General features: G+C 42.4%; 1 protein-coding gene across 1 annotated transcript in view; it reads right to left on the minus strand.

Moving 5' to 3' along the window:
• Positions 1 to 19,008: 19,008 nt before the first annotated feature.
• The window catches only part of LOC101671851 (zinc finger protein 493-like), a 226,534-nt gene continuing 220,469 nt past the window's right edge, over positions 19,009 to 25,073 (minus strand). Inside the window, 2 exon segments of the mRNA XM_045077274.1 lie at positions 19,009 to 19,326; positions 19,492 to 19,775. Of these exon segments, the coding sequence (XP_044933209.1) occupies positions 19,009 to 19,326; positions 19,492 to 19,775 (602 nt within the window).

Here is a 25,073-nt window from a genome sequence, read left to right on the forward strand (position 1 = left end):
TTCCTCTCAGGAATGTGCTCTTAGACTACTGAATATTCTCCCCACTGTGTGCCCAGGTGTTCTTCAGATGACTGTTTCCATGCTTGCTGCCCCCAGGTTGTTTGCCATCCTTCTCTTGAGGAGCACCCAGGTGTCCTCCTGATTCCATCCCATCCAAACCTGCTGACCATTAAACCTCCAGGCTTTAAGATGTACTGGTTCCAAGAACTCAGAAAATTCAGCCCTTCTCCCTCTCCAGGCTTTGGGAAACCTCCTTGGGCATTCCCCTGAGTGCTCCTCTGTCACGAAACCTACCGCACAACCAGGGCTCCCTGCCCTCTACAATGCTATACTCCTTTCCTCCCTAAACCATGTCTCCACACTATCTGCCATCTTCCATGTGGCCTCTTCTCTTCTCTTACTTGGGGAGTTTCTCCTGTCACTCTTCAGCCCAATGTCTGGGGCATTTAGGATGACCTGACAGTTGCCTAGTGGTGCTCATGACAGGACACATGAGTCTAGGACTTTCCTACACCACTGCCATTTCTTCTCCTGGGAATCCTTATTGTTTTAATCCTGATAAAACTCCTATGGATTTTTTAAAGCTGGTACACAAACCAACACATTAAAAATTAGTTTTGTTTCTACACAACAAAGAACAATTCCCAAAACAGAGACATCATGCATTTACAGTAAACCTCATCCCCCTCCAATAAATGCTTGCAATTTAACATAATGGTAGAGGTCAAGCCAGAAACAATGAAAAATACAATATACTGTGAAGGAATCCTAGTAACCTAACCTATAGTTAGGATTCTTAAGTAGGAAACCTAACTATTCCTTCACTGGAATAATTGAAACACAATAAATCTTGAAGGGATCTACAGAAAATGCTATCTCTACCAAAACTCCAGTGCCATTTGTGCACAAAGATCAAAATCCATCCTATTGTTATGTGGATGTCAAGGAATAACTCATACTCAAAATAATCTGGGAAATGAAGAGCATATATCCTGATTTAAGGCATACAACAAGGCACAGTTATCAAACTAATATCCTACAGACATGACATCAGGAGCAGAATAATGGAAGAGTCTGGCTGAGCTAGATGGGCACTTCTCCAATGTTAATGGGAATGACAATGAACTGAAGGTCCTGTTAAAATTCATAGTCTGATTTGGATATTTGGGTGGTGTCTGAGTCTCTACTTTTCACACATGTGCCACTGATCAACAATGCATGCTCTGCTCAAAATTTCAGGACTGAATCACGATAGTTTCAAAGGTTCCTAAAAACGGGGCAGAGCATACAGGTGAGTATGGAGTCCTTCGCTTCCCTTCACTCTTTATTCAAGCCAACTCTACTCCTGCATAATGAACTTAACCCAATCACTCTTCTCTGGACCTCCACTTATTTTTCTTTCTTCAATTTCCCATACCACCATACTCATGGAAACAATTCCCTCCTTCACAAGAAATGCCAGTGCAATTTGCTTCTGGCTGCAATGCTGGGTTTTGTACCTTGGACCCCACTGCATCCATGGCCTTTATAAATTTCAAGTTTCCCCTGCAGTTTTACTACTACCCATGGCTTCAGGCTGCATGATCACTTCTTTGAACTTAGGCTTCTTTCTGAAAACTGACTTTCCCTAAAATAAGCAGTTCTACAACCTGGTTGCACTTTCTGGTCTTCCCCGAAGAATCCACTTCCAAAAAAAAAAAAAAGCCTTCCTGATGCTCCTCAGTGGTGAGAGGAGGGAGACCACACTCAAGGAAATGGAGTTAAGAAGCTCTCACAGAAATGACTGCTCTTCTTCCATGGACGGCCTGGACTGCTCTTCCTGGGCTGCCTATGAGGACCTCAGGCTCTTCTTGGTCTTCCAGTTCCCTTCTTTGCTCTTTGGGCACATGCTTCTCTTTCCCTGTTCCTTCACTTCTACATTAAGGAATATTTATCTCCACTGTGATACAGATCAGTTTGCTTTCCTAGGACTTTATCCTACTGTGAGTACTTAGGATTGGCTTCTTTGAAAGAGTAGGGTTAGTTTTCTTTACCTGCAACTTCTTAAGACACTAGTTTAATCTACATATGTATATGCTTCTTGGAATCATCTTGATTTCCTTTCTATTAATATATACTTTAAAATGTCCCATTACATTAGGTGTACAACATGGGGATTCAACAACTCTATTGGTGCTACTATACTCACCAATAGTCGCTAATATCTGGCACCATAAAATGCTATGGGAAAACCATTGGAGGAGTTCCCTGTATTCTTTTCTCTCCAGGGAAGCCTGTATTCCCATTCCCACTTCCTCATGTTGCCCATCATCCTTCTCCATTCCACACTGGTTACATTCAGGCTATTCATTGTTTTTGTGTCTCTTTCAGCTTTTTTCATTCTGTCTTGTCATTTCTGATAATGTTGTTTGACCTAGAAGGTGTTATACGATGTGAACTAAGTGACATACAAATACTATACATATTCACTTATGTGTACAACCAAAACAGCAACTTAAATGAACAAACAAGAAACAGACCTATGAACGTCTATTTTGTTTTGAATAAAGTTCAAGGATAATCTTAATAAATATAAAAATTCCAAGATGACACACATTCTATACTGTAACCCATTGGTCTGTAACAGGGTTCCAATACAGGCAGAAGACAAGAGGTTCCCAGGTTGAAATTCAAGTGTCTTTTTTTTTTAAAGATTTTATTTATTTATTTATTTGACAGAGAGAGATCACAAGTAGACAGAGAGGCAGGCAGAGAGAGAGGGAAGCAGGCTCCCTGCTGAGCAAAGAGCCCAACGTGGGACTCAATCCCAGGACCCTGAGATTATGACCTGAGCCAAAGGCAGCAGCTTAAACCACTGAGCCACCCAGGTGCCTGAAATTCAAGTGTCTTATGGCTCATGACACAGCAAACATCATAAACATCTTCATCACACTAATTCCACTGGCCAGCCGCCCACCCCCAACTCATACAGGGACACACTGAAAATGCGGTGGCTTTGTGTTAAAGACTCTGAGCATAGGAAACCCCAGTATCTTCAAGGAACATCTAACATATATGCCCGATCCTTGGCCATGACAACAGACCATCTCTTTTCCTGTACAATAGACTCATCTGTCCTCGACCCAAGATCAAGATGTTATCACTATACTACCAAGCTTTCTTATATGTAAATATGAGTGAAATGACCATTATAACTAAAATGGCAATCAAGGAAATGCTCACGCAGATCACGAGGTCACCACATGACTTCAAGGAAGAGTGACAATACTGTATAAGGCACATGTGTGATTTGGCTCAGATATCCACCACAGTACAGATATAATTTCCTTCATGATCTTTTGCTGCTCACCTGGCTCTGCTATGCAGTCACACGCAGGGTAGATCCCAAAGTCAATGTACCTGGAAGGTTTGACTTTAAGATCTTCCAACATAGGCCATAAGGTCAACTGCAAAGGTATGGAAGATACCCAAGATGCGCACTGTAGCACCAAAGACACATCCCTGGCCACTCTGTGAACCTAACAAAGTAGCATCCATCCAACGTCATGGTAGAAGGCATGAATGTAGAAGGTAGAAGAATGCTCTGAACTAGGGCATTCTCTGTTCTTTGTCTGGGTAGCTATGCATGTTATAAGTCACTTCCCATGGCTGATCCTAGCCTCCATTCCTATGCCACTAGAAGCCTGAACAGAGACCCTAGACAATGTCAGAGCCTCTCTTACAGGCTTCTGGGGAAAAAACCAAGCCAGCAGCTCGGAGCAAACATTGAGCATAACCTCTTGCTCTACATGAGCAGGAAACCTCATCAGTGATTCTGAGCAGCCTCAGAGCCCAGTCTGCAGTCCTGCCCTGCAACAGAGAATGGCCTTTGGTCCTGCCACATGTTCAGCATCACCTGTGTATCTCACTACATTACACACGGGCTTCTACCTTTCCTGAAGAAAGCAACTATGAATGTTTCCCCAGATATAGGGTCACAAGGTCTAGTCCCTAGAGAGTCACCTGAGACTGGGTAAGAAGGGAAAGGTGGGGGGCTGCACCCCTGAGCTACTGACATGGTAATGTAAGGCTGGGCACAGGGCTCCACATTTAAAGTGTTCCCAGTGATTCTGACCAGACAAAATTTGACAACCTCTGCAGGAAATAAGTCATAACACACACCTGGCTGATTCTCACTGTATTGTCCAGCAGCCTTCTTCATCTTCAACATCTACTCTGTCATGTGACATCTTTAAACTATGCCCACCATGTTTAATCAACCAATACCCCCTCTCCATACACTCCATGCATCTGGGCCTCAGAGAGTACAATTATCTCTGTCATCCAATAGCAACTTGTCCTCAGGACCAGCAGGGAATAAGTTACATCATGAGAAAAGCATCGGACGTCCCAGACAGCCACATTTCCCAGGAACACATCTCTGTCCCATTTGCTGATCATGAGTAGCTTCCTAAGGCCTTGCAGTGACCAAAGGGACCTCTCTACTACATCTTTGTTCATGTTTCAAGAGTTTGCCATATTTCATTTCCATAGCACTTACCTTCCTCTCAAATTGTCGCAACATCATGTTTTATCTGTCCTCACAACTTCCAGTGCCAAATGCCTAAACTAATCCTGTGGCCCAGTGATGGATTTTTGCTTCTCTTCCAGTGCAATGGTGACAACATTGTATTTAAAACATACATAGGCCTCACGTGATCCTGTTATCAACCATTTACAGTGGCATTAGAAAACTTCAAGCTACCCCTAAGGGTAGGCAAGGGCCTGCCTGGCTTAGGTGGGAGGGGGAGTGCTGTGACAATGAAGTTTCCAGAACACAGGAGGAAAAGTCAACTGTGATGCCTCCATCACCAAAATAGAGATGGGACAGAAGAACTGGACAGGATTTGGAAGAAAGGAAGTGCAAATTTTCTTTCTAGACTCAGAGTCAGTAGTGTAGTCTTGGACAGGGGTCCTCTCCCCAGATGAAGAATTCAGGCCAATATTTCAGCCTATATCTGTTTCATCTCTTCCATTGGGCTACTCAATCACTCCCAACAGAACACTATGTTCTGTTTAAGTTAGAACATCTACTCAGCACCGAGACCTGTCCCATCTATGTTCCCTTCAAGTAAGTGTAAAAAAAAATGAAATTTATTCCCCAACAATTGTATAACTTAAGTATCACCTTGTGTGTGGCTGGAATAATGAAATTGCCTAAAAGCCAGCATACTGCACTCAATAGCATTAACTATGGACTTGTGGAGGTAATGGACGATCCCACTATGATTGGATTGGATGATGCTTGGGGGACTCTCCTTTTCTCTTTTTTTTTTTTTTTTTTTTTTTTTATTTATTTATTTTTTTTTTTTAAAGATTTTATTTATTTATTTGACAGAGAGAGATCACAAGTAGGCAGAGAGGCAGGCAGAGAGAGAGAGGAGGAAGCAGGCTCCCTGCCGAGCAGAGAGCCCGATGCGGGACTCGATCCCAGGACCCTGAGATCATGACCTGAGCCGAAGGCAGCGGCTTAACCCACTGAGCCACCCAGGCGCCCTCCTTTTCTCTTAATAAGTTTTCTCCCACTTGCCAATGATCCTCTGTAATCAGGATATCATTAAGGCTGGACCACTCAAAGGGCTTCTTAATGGTTTCTTCCTTTAGTCATATTTATCCTAGAAGCCACCTCTGAGGTGCAATTGCAAACAGATGCTTTAGCTAAGCATAGAACAGCCCTCCTCATAAAAAGAGCCTCAAAGCTCACTATGGGACAGTCCCTGACTGTAATGACTTCACATCAGGTCCAGATTTGTCTAAGAAGCCAAAGGCCACCAATGGATGATGGGGGCCAACTCATTAAATACTGGTCTACACTTACAGATATGCCAGAAATAATACTTAAAACTTGTCAAACTTAATCCTAGTTACCCGTATGCCTGAACCTGACCATTGTGTTTCTTTCTCTATAGAGCAAAAACTGTTCATAAGTTATTGATCTTGCTTACTCTGTTTGGCCAGATTTAAGATGTCCCTGTTAAAAATACAAATGACGGTTGGTTTACTGATGACAATACTTTTCATAAAAAGAATAAGAAAAGCTAAGTATGCCATAGTGCTCACTAGCACTTTGCAATTGCCAAAGCTTTACAAATAAACATTAATACTGACTCTAAATATGCCTTCCTGGTACTACATGCCCATGGAGCTATTTGGAAGGAAAGGGGATTGCTGTCAAGCCATAACTCCCCAATCAAATATGGGCCTAAGTTACAAAACGCTCCTTATCGCTATACTGAGGCTGGCATATATCAAATCTGGGATACATATTTGTGGCTCACACCCACTATTGGACAGCTCATTCAAAAGGCAGTTTAATGCCGGGAACAAAGAAATTATACATATGATACTTGGGCAAATAACACACAAGATCTGGGATGGCTATCATTAGAAATGTTTTCCCAATGGGAGGCCTGGGTAGCTTAGTTGGTTAAGCAGCTGCCTTCGGCTCAGGTCATGATCCTGGCATCCTGGAATTGAGTCCCACGTCGGGCTCCTTGATGGGCAGGGAGCCTGCTTCTCGCTCTGCCTCTGCCTGCCACTCTGTCTGCTTGTACTTGCTCTCTCCCTCTCTCTCTCTGACAAATAAATAAATAAAATCTTTTTCTTTAAGATTTTATTTATTTATTTGACAGATAGAGAGATAACAAGTAGACATAGAGGCAGGCAGAGAGATAGAGAGGGAAGCAGGCTCCCTGCCGAGCAGAGAGCCCAATGTGGGACTCAATCCCAGGACTCTGAGATCATGACCTGAGCAAAGGCAGTGGCTTAACCCACTGAGCCACCCAGGTGCCCAATAAATAAAATCTTAAAAAAAAAAAAGAAAGAAAAGAAATGTGTTCCCAAATAATAGTACTCCAAGCTACTTATTGGTTTGCTACTGATTGGGTAAGGCGACCTGGCATTAGATGGTCAGCTCCAAACAGAACCCACTGTATCTGTGGAACTAACCTGTGGCCCTGCCTTCCTCCAGAATGGATAGGTCGCTGTACCTTGGGATTTGCCTGGATTCATGGGCACATTACTAAAACCATAACCACTCCAGCTAATCTCCCCCATTTAAAGCAAAGATGGACATGATCTGTTTTTAAATGGTGCGGTCACTTAACATCCATTTTTGCTCCATCTGTGGGACCAGAGGGTGTCATTTGGCATGTAGAAGCCCTTAATAAATATACTACAAAGGCACTCAATGATTCACTAAATAGCATCTCTTTACTTAATATCGAAGTCTCACAGATACGCAAGGAAGTCCTCAAAATAGAATGGCCTTAGATGTCCTGACAGCAGCACAGGGTGGCACTGAAGGAGCAGGAGTCTGGCTGAGGACAAAGCAAAAGCTGGCGCCTTGCACCCCCCCTTCACCCGCTCCCCTCCATATGTGTAGCATTCCTCAGGCACCCCTGACTGCCATAAAATGATAAATGGTTAACTTGCTGAGATCACAATCCTGCAAGACAGGAGTCTCCCTTGGTTTGCAAATGTCCTTGAGATTTACAACAAAGAAGTTACCTTATCAATAGCCCAATTTCCAGGGACACAGAACTCAGTTCCTCAAGCCCTAATGTCACCCTCCCCTCCATGAAAAGGGAAGGAGGCAGAGGTAGAAGGAAAAGTAAATAAAGTTCAATTTCTTCTAAACCTAAATCTCATTAACAAGGATGCTTCGAACCTGCAATAAACGACCCTTGCTGATTGGCTTTGACTCACGTCTCTGGTGGTCTTTTAAGGTGGGGGTAATATTCAATTGGCATTTCAGCACATGGGGAGTTATCAAAGCAGAAGTACACTCCAGACTATCACAAAAATGTCACAGGACTAGTAAAAGATATGAATACCCAGATTAAGGCTCTACAAGATCCTTCTCTTCCTCTCAGTGATTGGTTAAGTTCCTGGTTTAAAGGAGGACTATGGCCAACAATTAAAAATCTCCTTTTTGGGCTCTCATTCTTATAGACTTATTAATCTTAATGTTTTGCCTTGTTCAGTGTTTCTCTACTTGGTGCTGAGACTCCATGGCTGCAATGACTTCATGACGATCCTTACCACACACAGAAACACTTCTTCACTGTCAGTGCTGGATTCAGCTGCCTCCATCTTCTGTAACTCCCCTACACATTCCTCAACTGATCAATGTTGACCTGAGTAGGTAGGGACAACTCCATAACCCTATTCAGCAGGAAGAAGTTACAGAAGATGAGACCTTTTACCTTCAACTACCTTAAAGATTTAAGGATCAAAATTGTTCAGGGGGGAATGTGAAAGAGCAGGAGGCTGGCTGAGGACAAAGCAGAAGCTGGCATCTTGCACCCCCTCTCCACCCGCTCCCCTCTGTAGTTGTGTAACATTCCTCAGGCACCCCTGGCTGCCCTAAAAGGAAAACAAAGAGTTAACTTGCAGAGATCACAATCCTGCAAGACAGGAGTCTCCCTCCATCTACAAATGTCCTAGTGATTTACAACAAAGAAGCTATTTTATCAATAGCCCAATTTCCAGAGACAAATAACTCAGTTCCTCAAGCCCTAATGTCGTCCCTCCCCCCCATAAAAAATGAAGGAGGCTGAGGTATAAGGAAATGTAAATAAAGTTAAATTTCTTCTAAACCTAAATCTCACTAACAAGGACATTTGATATGAGGAATGTGACATTCCCCAAGAAACTCCCAATTGTCTTTATCTTAGTGCCTCATGATGGGAAAAATGGCCTTGGCTTGACATTAACCAGGCCTTCAATATCCTGACAGTCTTCCTTATCTGGATAGCCCTTCTGAACACCCCCTTTGTCTTCACTTACCCAACTCTTGTGTTTATAATCAGCCACTCCTCAGAATAACAGGTAGCAGCTCTTCCTGCCCATGGGTCTTGTCCCTGTGCTTTAATAAACCACCATTTTGCACCAAAGATGTCTCAAGAATTCTTCTTGGTCATTGGCTCCAGACTTCACCCCACCGAACCTCACCTATGTTCTAGAACTTCATCACCTGGGCACCTGGGAGCCCAATGTGGGGCTGGATCTCAGGTCCCCAGAATCACAACCTGAGCTGAAGGCAGAAAGCAGACTCTTAGCCAATGGAACCACCCTCGGTGGTTTATATTTTAGAGGCAATAGGGAAGGGCAGGAGAAGGAGAGAATCTTAAGCAGACTCCCCTCTGGGCACAGAGCCAGAAGCGGGGATACCAGTCCAGGACCCTGGGATCCCGACCTGAGCTGCAATCAACAGTCCAACCTTAGTTGACTGAGCCCCCCAGGCTCCATCCTCTAGTGGACTTTAAGTAGAATATATCTTTGACGTGTTAAAGATGAAGACAGACACACTCCCTTTCTTAGAATGAAAAGCTTTCAAGTTTTTCTGGACTCATACTCATTGAGTTTATGTCTGCATTTCCTGACTCCCTGGCTGCACACAGCTGATCGAAAATCCAGATGAGCTCAAAAGAGAAATTATTTCCCTCCCTGACATCCCAGGACCAGACCTTATCAACCACAGGAATCTTGGACTCCACACCTTCCCATGCGGATCTGCCACCATCGGAATATTGTCACTCCTCGAGGGACTTTAATTCAAAGTGACAATGGCTCATACACTATCGAAGCCAAGTTGGGGACAGGACAGAAGGCTCTGGGACATAGAGAAACATTCTAAAGACCTAATGGTGAGTATCAGCTCTGACCAGATCTTAAAAACAGGTGAACGCAGAAGTCAGAAACACCCGAGCTCGAGGCATCCACATCTGCAGCTTCTAAACGCGAGGGTCTGAGAAGAAACAGAGGACACAGCTCCGCAGGGACACCAAGCTCACCTGAGAACAGGCCATTTCTGCCTTCACCTCCACCTATAGATTTCGTCCTCCTGAGGGATCTGTGGAGAAATCACAGCTGCATCAGGAGAAAATGCCCTGAAATCCAGCAACAGAGCTCCTTCTCCTCACACGGCTCGCCCTTGGGCAAGGACTCAGAGATGCAGAAAAGGCCCAACTTCCCAGTCCTTTGTGTCCGGAGCAGCTCAGAAACTGTGAGCTCCTGTGAGGACACCCAACCCTGAATTTTTCTCACCTGCTTTGTGGGGAGGGAGGGGTTCCCTGCCACTGCCACCCACAACTTTAGCTTCAGCATCGGAACTGCGGGCTGCAGGGACCCGATCCTCCCAGACTCATGGAGCAGGACCCCATCACCTCTCCAGGACCAAAGCTGCAAACCCACTCTCAGAAAACAACCAAAAGCCCTCAACCTCCCCCCTGACCTCGCTGAGAATCTCTTGGAGCCTTTAAACACAGCAGTGTTGTTTTCGCCCAAACCAACTGACAGAATCTGAGGGGGAGGCCCTCAGAGAATATCCTTCCTGAAACTCCACAGGTGACCCTGCTGGGAAGGAACTGGGGAGGTGACCAGGCCAAGAAGGGGAACCAAGGCTGGGGCTGGGAGCAGAGTCCGAGCCCTGCCTTCTCCACCATCAGAGTTTCAGGAGACTGACACCTTCTCCTTCATTCTGCTACACAGAGAGAGACCCCTGACAGACTGAACTTTCCTGTATAAATGCAAATCTGTCTTTCAAAGTAAACACAGGATTTCAGAGCTCTTCCTTTATCTGCCTTTGATTCAGAATAACTGGAAGAAAATAATGCTCAGGCCAAAGATACATATTTTAGGGTGACAAAATATTCTCCTTCAGTGTTTCTGTTCATAAGGACCTGCCACACAGTTTTCCACACTGCATGTTCTTTTTACCCTCCCATCAGTGATGTACGAGAATTCTAATTCTCAGCATTCTCAGGAAAATTGGATGTTATCCTTTTTCTTTATTTTTGCCATTTCAGAAAACACTGAGTGGTTTCTCAGTGTAAAGTATGAAGTCTTCTTACATTAACTGTCTTGGTGACTGAAATGAAAACCACTTGAAAGGCATCAAGTTGAACAAAGAAAAAAGCAATTAATGCTTCAGTGAGACTCCATTTCCAAATAAGTAACCTTCCTCTTCCCCACAGACCTCTTCTCACTTCTCAGCCCTTTGTTTCAGGAACCTGGTTCCACCCTGACAACATGATGAACAAGGCTGGCAGCACAGACACAATTCCTCTGGAAATCGGTCATTATCCAGCATCTCCCCACAAACCCTTGGCCCCTTTCCCCAGGCGGGCTGCAGATTTGAAGGCCCGACCTGCTGAGGCCTCCTTGGCTGACAAAGCAATGAAGATCCAGCTGCCCTTGATCCCTGGCTCTGTCTGCACATTCTGTTCCAGGTCTGAAGCCTGGAGGTCAGTTCACAAAATGTGAGGAGAGAAAAGTTTATTTTTCCTGCGCTGTTCTCAATTCTTCGGCTGGTCTAAGGCTTAAAATTATGTAAGAAATTTCCAGTAGAGAAAACAATGAAGTTCTTAATTATGGGAATGAGAAAGACATGAGGCTCAAGGAGAGGTGTGTTATGCCCCAATAATGGGTCCAAGATTAAAGGAGTGAGACTGATATAAAGCGAAGGTCAAGCAAAGATTTATTTTGCTCCAAGCATCAAGAATCTAACCTAACGTTCGGGGATGCACCTCTTACAAGAGAGGGCAAACCTTCTCTCTTTCACAGACTAGATTTTAAGGGCAAAGGCTATGCAGTTGGGCTTGTCCACGCACAGATGGCCAATGAGATTGTCACAAACACAGGAAACTCCACAGTGATGCTAGGTGACCAGTTGAATTACAATTTACCCTAGTAGACATTTGAACCAGCCTATCACCTTGGTCAGAATTCGGGCTCCAAAAGGTGCCCAAAGGGTGGGTTCAGACTCCTTGGTAGCTAGGGAAACAGTATGCAACCCCCCTTTGATCCGATGTCTCCACCTGGCCTGACCTACCCTTATATCTGGGCTTTGTTACCTAGAGCTGGTTTTAGGGACTGGTTTTAGGGATTTATAAGTAAATCCCCTGGGGGAAGGGGAGCAAGGACAGGTTAACTTTAATGAAAGCCTCTTGCTTAATAGGTCCTTACAAGGTGATTGAAGCTTCTGTGTCACAGTGACTTAAGAAGGAGGAGGTAGGATTTTGAATTTCTGAAGAGATTATATTCAGAAGAGAAAGGAAAGATGAGATATTTATTTATTTTTTTTTAAAGATTTTATTTATTTACTTGACAGACAGAGATCACAAGTAGGCAGAGAGGCAGGCAGAGAGAGAGGAAGGGAAGCAGGCTCCCTGCTGAGCAGAGAGCCCGATGCGGGGCTCGATCTCAGGACCCTGAGATCATGACCTGGGCCGAAGGCAGAGGCCTTAACCCTCTGAGCCACCCAGGCGCCCCGTGGATGAGATATTTATTAAACAATGATTTGTCCTCCAGGTAAGCAACTCTCCTCCTCCTCCCCCTCCTCCTCCTCCTCCTCCCCCTCCTCCTCCTCCTCCTCCTCCTTCTTCTTCTTCTTCTTCTTCTTTTTGCAGTTTTATCTTTTTCCAATGTTCCAACATTGTTTATGCACCACACCCAGTGCTCCATGCAATACATGCTTTCCTTAATACCCACCACCAAGCTCACCCAACCCCCGACCCCATTCCCTCCATAACCCTCAGTTTCTTTCTCAAAGTCAACAGTCTCTCATGCTTTATCTCCCCCTCTTATTTCCCCCAACTTACTTCTCCTCTTCTTTTCCTCCATGCTATTGTCCTCCATGCTATTCCTTATGCTCCACAAGTAAGTGAAACCATATGATGATTGATTCTCTCTGCTTGATTTATTTCACTCAGCATAATCTCCTCCAGTCCCGTCCATGTTGATACAAAAGTTGGGTATTCATCCTTTCTGATGAAGGCATAATATTCCATTGTGTATATGGACCAGAGCTTCTTTATCCATTCGGGTGTTGAAGGTCATATTGGCTCTTTGCACACTTTGGTAACTGTGGCCATTACTGCTATGAACATTGGTGTACCAATGGCCCTTCTTTTCACTACATCTGTATCTTTGGGGTAAATACCCAGGAATGCAATTGCAGGGTCATAGGGAAGCTCTATTTTTAATTTCTCAAGGAATGTCCACACTGTTTTCCAATGTGACTGCACCAACTTGCATTCCCACCAACAGTGTAAGAGGGTCCCCTTTTCTCCACATCCTCTCCAACTCTTGCTTCCTGTCTTGTAATTTTGGCCATTCTAACTGGTGTAAGGTGGTATCTCAATGTGGTTTTGATTTGAATCTCCCTGATGGCTAATGATGTTGAACATTTTTTCATGTATCTGTTATAGGTAGACAACTGTTTGTGATATAAACTGTGAATCTCTGGTATCCATGTAGGAAAGAATGTTATGGTTTGATAACTATGGCAAGGAAAGAATTCCCAAGATGTCTATGGTGCAAACGGTGATTTTATGAGAGCATGGGGACAGGACCCAGGGGAAGAAAGATCACACTCTGACATGTGACGTTGCCCATTATATACTTTCAAGTTGGAGGGGGTTTGATACAGTACAAGTATCTAATGAGATTTGGAAGCAAGGTATCCAGGACCTTGAGGGGGCTATCGGTTCTTGGGAAAAGGTCATTTATTACCAACCAAAAATCCTAAGTCATGCAACCCTTCTGATGTTTATCCGTTGGCCATCTGCTTGGAGGATGTTTACCAATAGGTAGCTAGGGGGTTTGAGAGAAAATGGAAGTTTTCAAAGGGAATGTTTTATGTTAAAGTAGACTTAGAGGATCCTGCTGGGGGTTGGGGAGTTTAGGTCAGGATTGTCTTTTCCCATTAGCAACCTATTAACATCATGGCAGTTGAGTCCTTGGAGGAATGTCACTCTGCCTATTTCAAGGATATGTCAAAGAGCTGTAGGTATAAGGATATTAGTATGTTTTCTTCTGCCTTTGTTTCCCACATCATGGCCAGCTTTCTTCCTAATAAAGGCCCTCCATCTAATTGATTCTTTTTTTTTTTTTTAAGATTTATTTATTTATTTGAAAGAGAGAGAAGGCAGAGGGAGAGAGTCTTTTTTTTTTTTAAGATTTTATTTATTTATTTGACAGACAGAGATCAGAAGTAGGCAGAGGCAGACAGAGAGAGATAGGGGGAAGCAGGCTTTTCGTGGAGCAGAGAGCCCGATGTGGGGCTCGATCCTAGAACTCTGGGATCATGACCTGAGCGGAAGGCAGAGGTTTTAACCCACTGAGCCATGCAGGCGCCCCCATCTAATTTATTCTTGAATGCGCACACACACACACACACACACACACACACTCTCACACACACAACTCAGCATTGTAGCAGAAGGCAATAATGCCATTTGTATCACAGGACAAACCTTGAAGACAGGTTTCTAACATTTTTTTAAAAGATTTTATTTATTTATTTGACAGACAGAGATGACAAATAGACAGAGAGAGGAAGGGAAGTAGGCTCCCCCTGGGCAGAAAGCCTGACATGGAGCTTGATCCCAGGACCCTGAGATCATGACCTGAGCCAAAGGCAGTGGCTTTAACCCACTGAGCCACCCAGGCGCCCCAAGACAGGTTTTTAACTTAAGTTGAAACCCTCCCTTGGCCTCTTGGGCCATCTTAAAAGCCTTTAAATTTCTGCGTGCACCTTTCCATGAATGATAGAGTAAACCCTTCTCTGTACATCTATATATCACACATTGTCTCAAGAAGGACTGGTAATCCCACCCCCTGGCACAACCACACCTGGTGACACATACACATACTGCAAGCACCTCTGTAATGTCCATAGGAGGCACAGTGAGCGCGCAGGCCATCAAGAACTGTGTCAGACTGTCCTGCTTCCCTCCTCCTGATTCACTGTCCTCAAGTTCCTTCTAAACTCTGAAGGCCTGGTAAATTCCTTGGAGTTGATTTTTGATCATGAGTCTTCTTTCCAAGTGGCTCACTTCCTGAATAATGCTGATATTCCATTTCAATCAAAACTCATGCCCTGGGATGCCTGGGGGGCTCAGTTGGTTAAGCAGCTGCCTTTGGCTCAGGTCATGATCCCAGCGTCCTGGAATCGAGTCCCACATTGGGCTCCTTGCTCCGCAGGGAGCCTGCTTCTCCCTCTGACTCTGCCTTCTACTTTGCCTGTGCTTGCTCTCGCTCGCTCTCTCTCTGACAAATAAATAAATAAAATCTTTAAAAAAAAAAAAAAAACTCATGCCCTATGCATTGGCTTTTCAATGGAATGGCAGCCAGCTTGGGTTTCTGGATAATAAAATTATCAGATCCTAAAGCACAGTGGTCAGGAAGAACTTCTGTGATGCTTTATGGTGCAACTTAGTAAGTTTATTGAAGTAGCATGTGGGTGGGACTTGTGCTCAGAAAGAGCTACATTTTTTTTTTTTTCTTTGAGAGAGATGCCCTCCTGGTGATGGATGGTGATGGGCAGAGGAAGAGAGACAAACCAACTGACCACTGGGCAGGGAGCCCACTGCAGGGCTATGTACTGGGAACCTCACATCATGACCTGAGCCAAAGTGAGACCCTTAACTGACTCACCCCCAGAGCCCCTAAGACCTACACTTTTAATGTCTGAAGGAGGTGGTTGCATGCTTAGCACTTAAGGGGGTGGGATCTTGCAGACAGAGTAGATTATAAATGATTCCACCAGTTTCTTTATATTTTTAAAAATATTATTTTTTTCTCCCTTTTTAAAAAATTTTAGTTCTTTTCTTTTCTTTTTTTTTTTTTTATTAACAGATAATGTATTATTAGCCCCAGGGGTACAGGTCTGTGAATCACCAGGATTACACACTTCATAGCACATACCTTCCCCAATGTCCATAACCCCACCACCCTCTCCCTACCCTCATTCCCCCTGCAACCCTGTTTGTTTTGTGAGATTAAGAATCTCTTATGGTTTGTCACCCTCCTGATCCCATATTGTTTCATTTATTCTTTTCCTACCCCCCAATAAAAAATTATACTTTTTAAGATTTTATTTGACAGAGACAGACACAGTGAGAAAGGGAACACAAGCAGCAGCAGGAGGATAGGGAGAAGTAGGCTTTCCTCTGAACATGAGCCGGATACAGGGCTCATGACCTAAGCCCAAGGCAGACACTTAATAACTGAGCCACCCAGGTGCCATATAATTATGGCGTTGAGGAAAGGGTAGAAGGTCCCACACAGGAAGGAGCTTCCCTCAAGGATCACCCAACCACAGTGGATCTTATTACCTTGACTGGGGTTATGTACCTGGGAAACAGGCCTTGGGAGCAACCATAGCATATGCCTTGCTGATCTCGCCTATTCCACTGCCCAGAAGGCTTCTTCATCTCAAACATCTATTCTACCGTGTAACATATTAAAGGTGCCCACATTGATTGCATCCTCCAATGCTTCCTCCATCCCTTGTCAGGGGAAATACAGTAATCACTGACATCCAACAGCATTATTCCTCAGGAAGACACAGGAGGTCAATCAAATCATCAACATAAAACAAAACTTCCCTAGCCAGAGAAACCTACATTTGGCAAAAATGACTTTTGTTTCCCCATTACATGTGTTCATCAGATGACACCAGCAAGAGCTGCCTGTGCCTTTACAGTGACTAAAGGGAGCCACCTCCTATTCTCTCCCCACACTGTAAAGAGTTCCTCACATTTCCTATTAATAGGTCTTGTCATTCTTTATAAGAGTGGTGCCTTCCTCAAATTTTACTGAGATTCACATCCCACATGGTCGTGCTAAATGTCTGAATTAATACCCAGTGGCTTTCCATCTATGTAATCTCAATGAAGCATTATCTGAGGACACTGTCTCTGTAGCACAGGCAAAAAAGAATGGCTGTGGTGCCTACATAGATGGAAAGAAAAATGAGGGAGAATACAACCAGAGATCTAGGGATAAGTAGGACCTAAAACAAGTAGAAATTATTTTTCTACATCTAAGGAGTCACTTGGGTAACTTGGGACACTTCTCCTCTACATGATAATTTGTCATCTTAAATACATTCTGTCTCTTCTTGGGCTACAACATCAGGATAGATTTCTCTTTCTTAAGGGGTATCTATGACACACATAGCATGGTCATAGGCACATGTGTACTTCACAGACACATCAAAACAACACTCAGTGTAGAACATGGGGTACATGATTTCATTTGGGGCCATGGTGCATAACTATAGAGTCCCAAGTCTAAGTGCAAAATATGCCATTCTGACTAAAACAGACTTAGGGAAGACCTAGGGGAGGGGGAGGTTTCTCTGAGTGACATGGGGGGGGAAGCATTATAAGAAAGGAGAGATGGTGGGTCCTAAGGACAGGGTACAAATGTCCTATCAGATCTTCCACTAACTTGTGACCCTGCAGCATGAATGCACTACTGAGAAGGGCTCCTGTCAGTGTAAGGCCCCGACAAAACTACTAGCTACACAAAATCAATGCCAAGTAGCAACATCATGGAGTATGTGAACTAAAACACCAACAATATCTCTATGCTACATACCTTGGTAATACACCCATGGTAATATCATCGTATTCACAAAGAGGAGAAAATCATAGCATAGACTAGGGGTAAAACAGTCACATACCTCTGAAACCTTCAGACCACTGGGAAACTGGATTACTAGGTATATTGTTTTACTCCAGTACCAAATAGGTGATTGATTCCATCATTAACCTGCAACCTTCAATGAGAGAGATTAATAATGGAGGTAGGATAGCACATCATTCATGACATACCCATATCCATATGTTAAAACACACTAGGTTTTATTAATGAAAATATATTAAATTCACACATACACTAAGTTATGCATTTCAAATCCAGTCTATCATCACCATTCAAAATACAGAATACACATGTGCAGAAGCATTCGCATATTGTCGGAAGGATATGGGAATCCCTATTTCCAAAATTTCAGGACTGAGGTACATTCCTAAGAAATGTGCATGCTCAATGGTATGGCATTGTAGGGAAGGCTTAGCTACCCTACTTCTCATCTGTCAGGATTTCCTTATTTAACCACATCAAGTCATACTATGAATCGATGGTGCTTATAAGGACACCTTGGTAGTGTACTGCCTGCCACCTCCTTTTCTTAAAGAACAATTAGTAAAACCTCCTATTTCTAATATTGAGGAAGTTCTTTAGTTTAAAACATGTTCTGAACACCTACTTCATGGTAGCTTACATCAATATTTTAACCATAGGCATCTCTATAGAGATTTTCCTCATATGTTGTTCTATTATATGGTCCTACATCTTCCATAGAAAATTAAGCATGCATACATCCACTTAATGTAGCAGGGAATCTGATATCTTTGATGGAGCAACAATCAGCCACATGCTCTTCCATATTCAGCAGGAGTAAAGGGATTCTCAGGAGAGATTTCAGAGTAAAGTACATGAATATTGTTAGTCACAAAAGTCACATAGGGTCAACATAAAACATAAAAATATTGAAATCCCTTATACATATGTAAAAGTCCATTCCTAAATCTGTTGAAGCAGAATACCATATACACGTTCTAAATGTTTGAATTTTCCTTATAATCACTATTTTCATACAGAGTAATGTCTGAATAGAGTGAATAAAGTATTCCACTTACTTGATTTATGTTACATTTATTGGAATTTAAGGTGCAATTAAATAGTCTTCTAAATATTTATGCCATTCAAGTTACCTTCCTGAATGCACTCTCTGGTGGATAATTGCCAGTGTCTATTAAAATGAACATCTACCCACATTATGTTACAAGGGTTTGAAACTCGTATGCACTTTGTGAGACTGAGTAAAGATTGAATTCCAAAAAAGGCTTATCCATTTTCTTTACATCTTACAGTTTTGCTCCTATATGGTTACTAGGATGTTAAGTAAGTTGGGAGTTTCTCTGAGAGGTCAGACACATGCTCTCTCTGTGTACAGTTATTCTCCTATATAAAATCGAATATGCAGTAAGGGAGGAGCAGTCCTTGGGTATTTTCTCATATACATTACATTTGTAGGTTTCTCTCCAGTATGAATTTTCTCACATCCAGTGAGGTTGTTTGCATGTTAAAAGCTCTGCCACATTAAATTCATTTGTCAGGTTTCTTTCCAGTATGAATTCTATGTTTAGTAAGGTGTGCCTGCTGGACAAAGGCCTTGGCACATTCTTGACATTTGTAAGGTTTCTCTCCAGTGTGAATTCGGTGATGTTTAGTAAGTGATGAGAGCCATGTAAAGGCCTTCCCACAGTCTTTACATTGGTAAGGTTTCTCTCCAATATGAATTATTTGATGTTTAATACGTTCTGAGGGTGACTTAAAGGCCTTGGCATATTCTTGACATTTGTAAGGTTTTTCTCCAGTATGAATTACGTGATGTTGGGTAAGTGCTGAGCTCTGTTTAAAGGACTTGCCACATTCTTGACTTTGGTAAGGTTTCTCTCCACTACGAGTTTGGTGATGTTGAGTAAGGTCTGAAGACCAGTTAAAGGTCTTGCCACTCTCTGGACATCTGTAAGGTTTTTCTCCAGGATGAATTAGATGTCAAGTAAGGTTTGAGGGCCACCTAAAGGCCTTGCCACATTCTTGACATTTGTAAGGTTTCTCTCCAGTATGAATTCTGTGATGATGAGTAAACCTTGCGCTAATGTTAAAGGCCTTGCCACATTCTTGACATTTGTAAGGTTTCTCTCCAGTATGAATTATCTGATGTTGGGTTATCCCTGAGCTCTGTTTAAAGGCCTTCCCACATTCTTCACATTGGTAAGGTTTCTCTCCAGTATGAATTCTACAATGTTTCATAAGCTTTGAGCTGTGGTTAAGTGACTTTCCAAATTCTTGACATTGGTAAAGTTTCCCTCCAGTACAGATTTGCTTATGTCCATTTATTGATGAACAGTCCTTAAAGGTTTAACCACCTTCTTCATATTTCATTTTTTCTCCAGTATGCATTTGCTAATATTGAGATAGTGTTGAGTGGCAGTCCAAAGATTCACCACTTTCCTTAAAAATGTAAGTGTCATTTACTCTAAGGATTATCTTATTGATATTGGGCTTGATGACTGACTAATCATGGTCCCTGGTTTATTACATCTGAATGGGTTTTTTCCCTCGTGAATTCTCTGATGATCACCAACACTGGAGGACTGGTTACGACCTTTCCCACATTCGTTATAGTTATGAGGCATGTCTCGAACAGTGACCATTATGTAAACTGAGGTTAAAGCTTGGATGAAAGCCTTCTCCACATTTATCACATTCATAATGGTTCTCTGCAAACCTAGCCCTGACACATCTGTGAACACTGGAGCTCTGGTTCGATGTTTTCTCAGATTCAGTGCACTGAGCAATTCTGTCTCCAGTGAGAAGCCTCTGGTCATTCTGGAGGGTCGACTCCTCAGTGAAGTCCCTCTTAAATGGATCCCACTGAACACTTTGTTCTTCATTTCTAAATCTCTGATGATCAGAAACATCTGGCTGAGAGGCCAGGCCAATCCTATCTTCCAAATGGTTCAAATCATTATTCTCAGCATGGACTAGGTTACTTTTCAGATGTTCCAAATGGTCTGTCCACAAATAGCTATGTTTGACTATTGGAGCTTGTGCTGACAGAAACTCACTGCTCTGCAGAACAGTTGACTTAAAAAGAGAGGCTTTCCACAGCAGTTTATATCCCCACCATTTGGGGCATTGAGATTCTAATTAAGGGCATTTGCCTTGGTTTGAGTGTATCGTCCAGGATTTCTTTGATGCCCTTCACTGTCCCCATCATTGCCCCAGTCTGTGCATAAGTGTAAAATGTCAACAGCACTATGTTTGTGTCTGTGCATTGGCCCATTCTAGAAAGAACCTTCTATGCTGCACTTTAGGGGGAAACTTTTCATGTCAGATGAAGATATAACTGAAAGATTTCAAATAAAATAAAATCATTGCACTTACTACATTCAAAAGAATATACCCTTGAATGCTAATATAGAAGCATCAAGTCAATCAGACAATGTCAGAAAGATGGCTGAGAAGGACTCATCAGGACTTCATTTCTCCATGGAAATGTAACATGGCACATAACATACTGACCATATATCCTAATATCTAATTCTGTGGTATGGTCACACATATTTGCTGTCTCAAAAATCAATTTCCTTTATCTCTAACCATCAGGAAAAGGGTCGCATGAGTGTAAAATTAGCAGAATGATGGAAAACAGAAAACTCGAATGAACCAAACAGAGTACAAAAAAAAAAAAAAATAGGAATATATCAACCATAGGAAGAGTCATTTGTCAGAAAAGATCAACATCATTGACAACCCATGAACTAAATGAAGAATAATAGAGAAAAGACCGACTAAAATGAGAGGTGAAAAAGTAAGTGTAGATACAGTATAAATGACCGTAGGAATAAAATTACCTATAAAGACAACAATGGGTAATCAGTGCCCACAAATTCATACCAAAAGATGAGTATGAATTTCAAAGAAAAAAGTATAACCAATTTAGACTCCATCATTCAAACAAACAAACAAACAAATAAATAAATAAATGATGTATAAGCACAAAACAGAATGAAGGATGAGTAAAAGAAAAAAAAACTCCCAATAAACAAAAATTTTGTGCTGGATGAATTCAGTTTATACACAGAAAGATACTAAAGAAGAAAGGACTGCAAATCTCCTCAAATATTTCCAAGGAGTGATGATCAGGGAAACTAGCAGAACACTCTGTCTGTGGCACCAGCATTACCAGCTCATGCAAGCTAGACAAAGACACTACAAATGACAATGTTTGCAAAACTTTACCTGTGAGGAATAGTCACTCAAAGTCTACAATAAATAGCAATCTGAATCAACAGCACATTTTCCCTTTTTACAAGATCATCAAGTAGGAAACAGTCCAGAAGTTAAGGGCACTCCAACATATAGAAAACCATAACTTGAAGACTCCACATTAGCAGAATGAAGATCAAAATTGACATGATCATATTAAGGAAAACAGAATACAAATATGGGCACATGTTACATTTAAACATGTAACATGTAACATGTAACGTGTACATTAAAAACACTCAACGGAGAGAGAGAAGGAAAATCCTCAACTTAATGAATGCCATAGATTTGTGAAAAGCTGAAATCTAACCTATTCCATGGGGAAAGACTACAAGCTTCTCCTCTATGATTCTCAGCAGGTACCACAGGACTGGGGCTGGCATTGAGTACTCAGGTACTGCAAGATAAAAAATGGCCACTAGGCATACTTTATCAGGCAAAACTCTTTTCCACAGATGTAGAAATGAAGACATTCCCAGGTAAAAATGCTCTAAGTTTACCAGAAAACCTGTCCTCTGAGACACACAAAAGGAACATGCTCTCAATGAAATGAAAAGGATTCTACACAGAAACCGCAAACTGCAAGCACACGAGGACACAAAGATGTCTTCTAAGCATAAATATTTAGATAATTACACAAACCTGTAGTGTTGTAAGTGTTGTAATTAGGTATCCCTGACGTTTATTTCTGCTACAGAATTTTATTTTTAAGAGAATATAAAAATCTTTGATGTAGGTAGTAAGGCACACGACTTAAAGACAGAATCTGTGATATCGGTAACAAAGTGTGTGCAGGGGTGGAGACAGGATGAAGAGTTTTCTGTGCAATTGACGGTATGAGATTTAAATTTTTTTTTTTTTTTACCTCTAAGTTGTTTTAAGCAATCTGTAAGGTAACCACAATGAAAATACTCACAGAAGACACAAAAGTTAATGAGGAAAGTACCAAGGCATATCATAGTATAATACTATAATTAAAGATAAAATAGGGGTGCCTAGGTGGCTCAGTGGGTTAAAGCCTCTGCCTTCGGCTCAGATCATGATCCCAGGGTCCTGGGATTGAGCCCCACATTGAGCTCTCTGCTCTGTAGGGAGCCTGCCTCCTCCTCTCTCTCTGCCAGCCTCTTTGCCTACTTGTGATCTCTGTCTGTCAAATAAATAAATAAAATATTTTTTAAAAGATTAAATATATCTTTCTTATTTAATACCAAAATACGGTATAGAGCTATAAAATGTTTTAAGATTACTTTCAATTCCAGAAAGTCTTTTCTCTCATGCAGAGAGAATCAAAATTTGCCCACAAATCCTGATGAAATTAATTCTGTGTTGATGACAACTCATCTAGACAGAGTTCAACATTCACTGACCACTCACCAAGGAAAGAAAATTAATCAGTAGGAATCACAGAGTATGTATGTATGATATCCAAATACACACAAATATACATATAACTTTATTGACAAAAAGTATAAAGCTCATTCATTTTTTGAGTTAGGTAATGACTGGGGCTTTATTAAAGGCTACAAGATCTGAGTTCTAAATACTCTAGTTGCCCAATAGCATTATTTATGTGGGAAGGCTAGGAAACAAATACAGACATTATATTGTTCCACCACTGAGGAATAGAACACAGAGAGTGGAAGTTTCTGTATTAGTTAATATTTTATTTTGTTTAAAGATTTTATTTATTTATTTGTCAGAGATAGAGAATGCACAAGCGGCAGAGTGGCAGGGAGAGGCACACAGAGAAGCAGGCTCCCTGCTGAGCGAGGAACCTGATGCAGGACTCGATCCCAGGACCCTGAAATCATGACCTGAGCCAAAGGCAGTGGCTTAACCCGCTGAGTCACCCAGGCACCCCTCTATTAGTTAATATTTTTTAAAAAAGAACTTTTGAAGGGAAATAAAACTACACACTGTCCATTTTTGGAAGGTGCTTTGTTATCTGATAAAGTTCCTGAGTCTCAGTTTTTTTTTTTTTTTAAATTTATTAGTATAACAGAGAGAGACACAGCGAGAGAGGGAACACAAACAGGGGGAGTGGGAGAGGGAGAATCAGGATCCCGCCAAGCAGGGACCCCAATGTGGGGCCCAATCCCAGTACCCTGGATCATGACCAATGCCAAAGGCAAATGTCCAACCATCTGACCCTCCAGGAGAAGCTCTCAGTTTAGGGGGCACTCTCCCTCCAAGCAGTCTCCTGACCCTCCTGGTGGACATGACAGACCATCACTGGAGCTGAAACAGAATACCTAGAGAAATCTAAGAGCTTGATAATGTCGGAGAGCAGATGTCTCTCTGGGAGAGAGAGAAAAAAGAAACTGGGCATGTCTCCAACTAATCTTCATTCAAGGAGAGAGAGTCAAATCACAGCTTAAGGTCTACCTTCCTCCATCAGACTTGGACCTCCCCTCTCTGTCATCTGCCTATTCATTCCCACCCACCTGGATGGAAGAAAGGATGGTTTCCTTTCTCTTCACATCCCAGAGCTGCTTCTCTTGCTTCAAAAACATAATCTGGTCTGGCTTTGACACAGTGAGACCCATTTATGAGGAAAAAGGAAAAGTGAGTATTGCTGCGGATTCTAACTTCCCATCAGGCTTGTGTTCAGCAGAGAAGGAGGAACACTGTAGAATTCTATAAAATGATTTCCCAAAGCTGTTCCCCAACAGTCCCTTTCGAACACACAGGCGGCATTTCCAGTGTTCACATCCTGACCTCCACTTCCAAGTAATAGACATGGTAATAAGCAGGGGAAATTTCAGTTTAAGATGTGAGCAGCACCAATCTGTGTCACTAGATGTTAAGAACTGCCACTCATCTACAACAGGGATGTTACCTTGAGGAAGGAGAAGCCAAGGCTGAAAAGAAACATCATGAAGATTTTTCTCTCCATCTACAAACCCCTACTTATTTCCCTTTCTGCTTGGATCCAAATTCCAGTCATTCAGAGAGAAATCTCCCAAGAGGCAGTCTTCACAGGAAGGAACAAAACCCTCAGTCTGGTTTGGGAAATCTGGAAGGAGACTTCCTTACCCAAGAAGAGGAGGTGTCCGTAGTTCTCCAGCATCACATCCCTGTACAGTTCCCGCTGAGTGTGGGTCAGGTGTCCCCACTCCTCCTGAGAGAATTCCATGAATGTCAGCAGTTCCTGAAATAAATACCACAGTCATCAAGTGGCCATTGACAGAGTTCACGATGGTCCCTAAGAAGGAAGAGGAAGTTAGTGTCACCACGTAGAACCAGACCTTACCTTTCCTTCTCCATGACATGGGTGTGAAGTAAAAGAAAAGCCTATTGGGCAGAGGGCTGCTAGTTGAGAATTTTCACTC

This window comes from Mustela putorius, unplaced genomic scaffold (genome assembly GCF_011764305.1).
Source record: "Mustela putorius furo isolate JIRA1106 unplaced genomic scaffold, ASM1176430v1.1 tig00000196_pilon_pilon_pilon, whole genome shotgun sequence".
Classification (NCBI taxonomy): domain Eukaryota; kingdom Metazoa; phylum Chordata; class Mammalia; order Carnivora; family Mustelidae; genus Mustela; species Mustela putorius.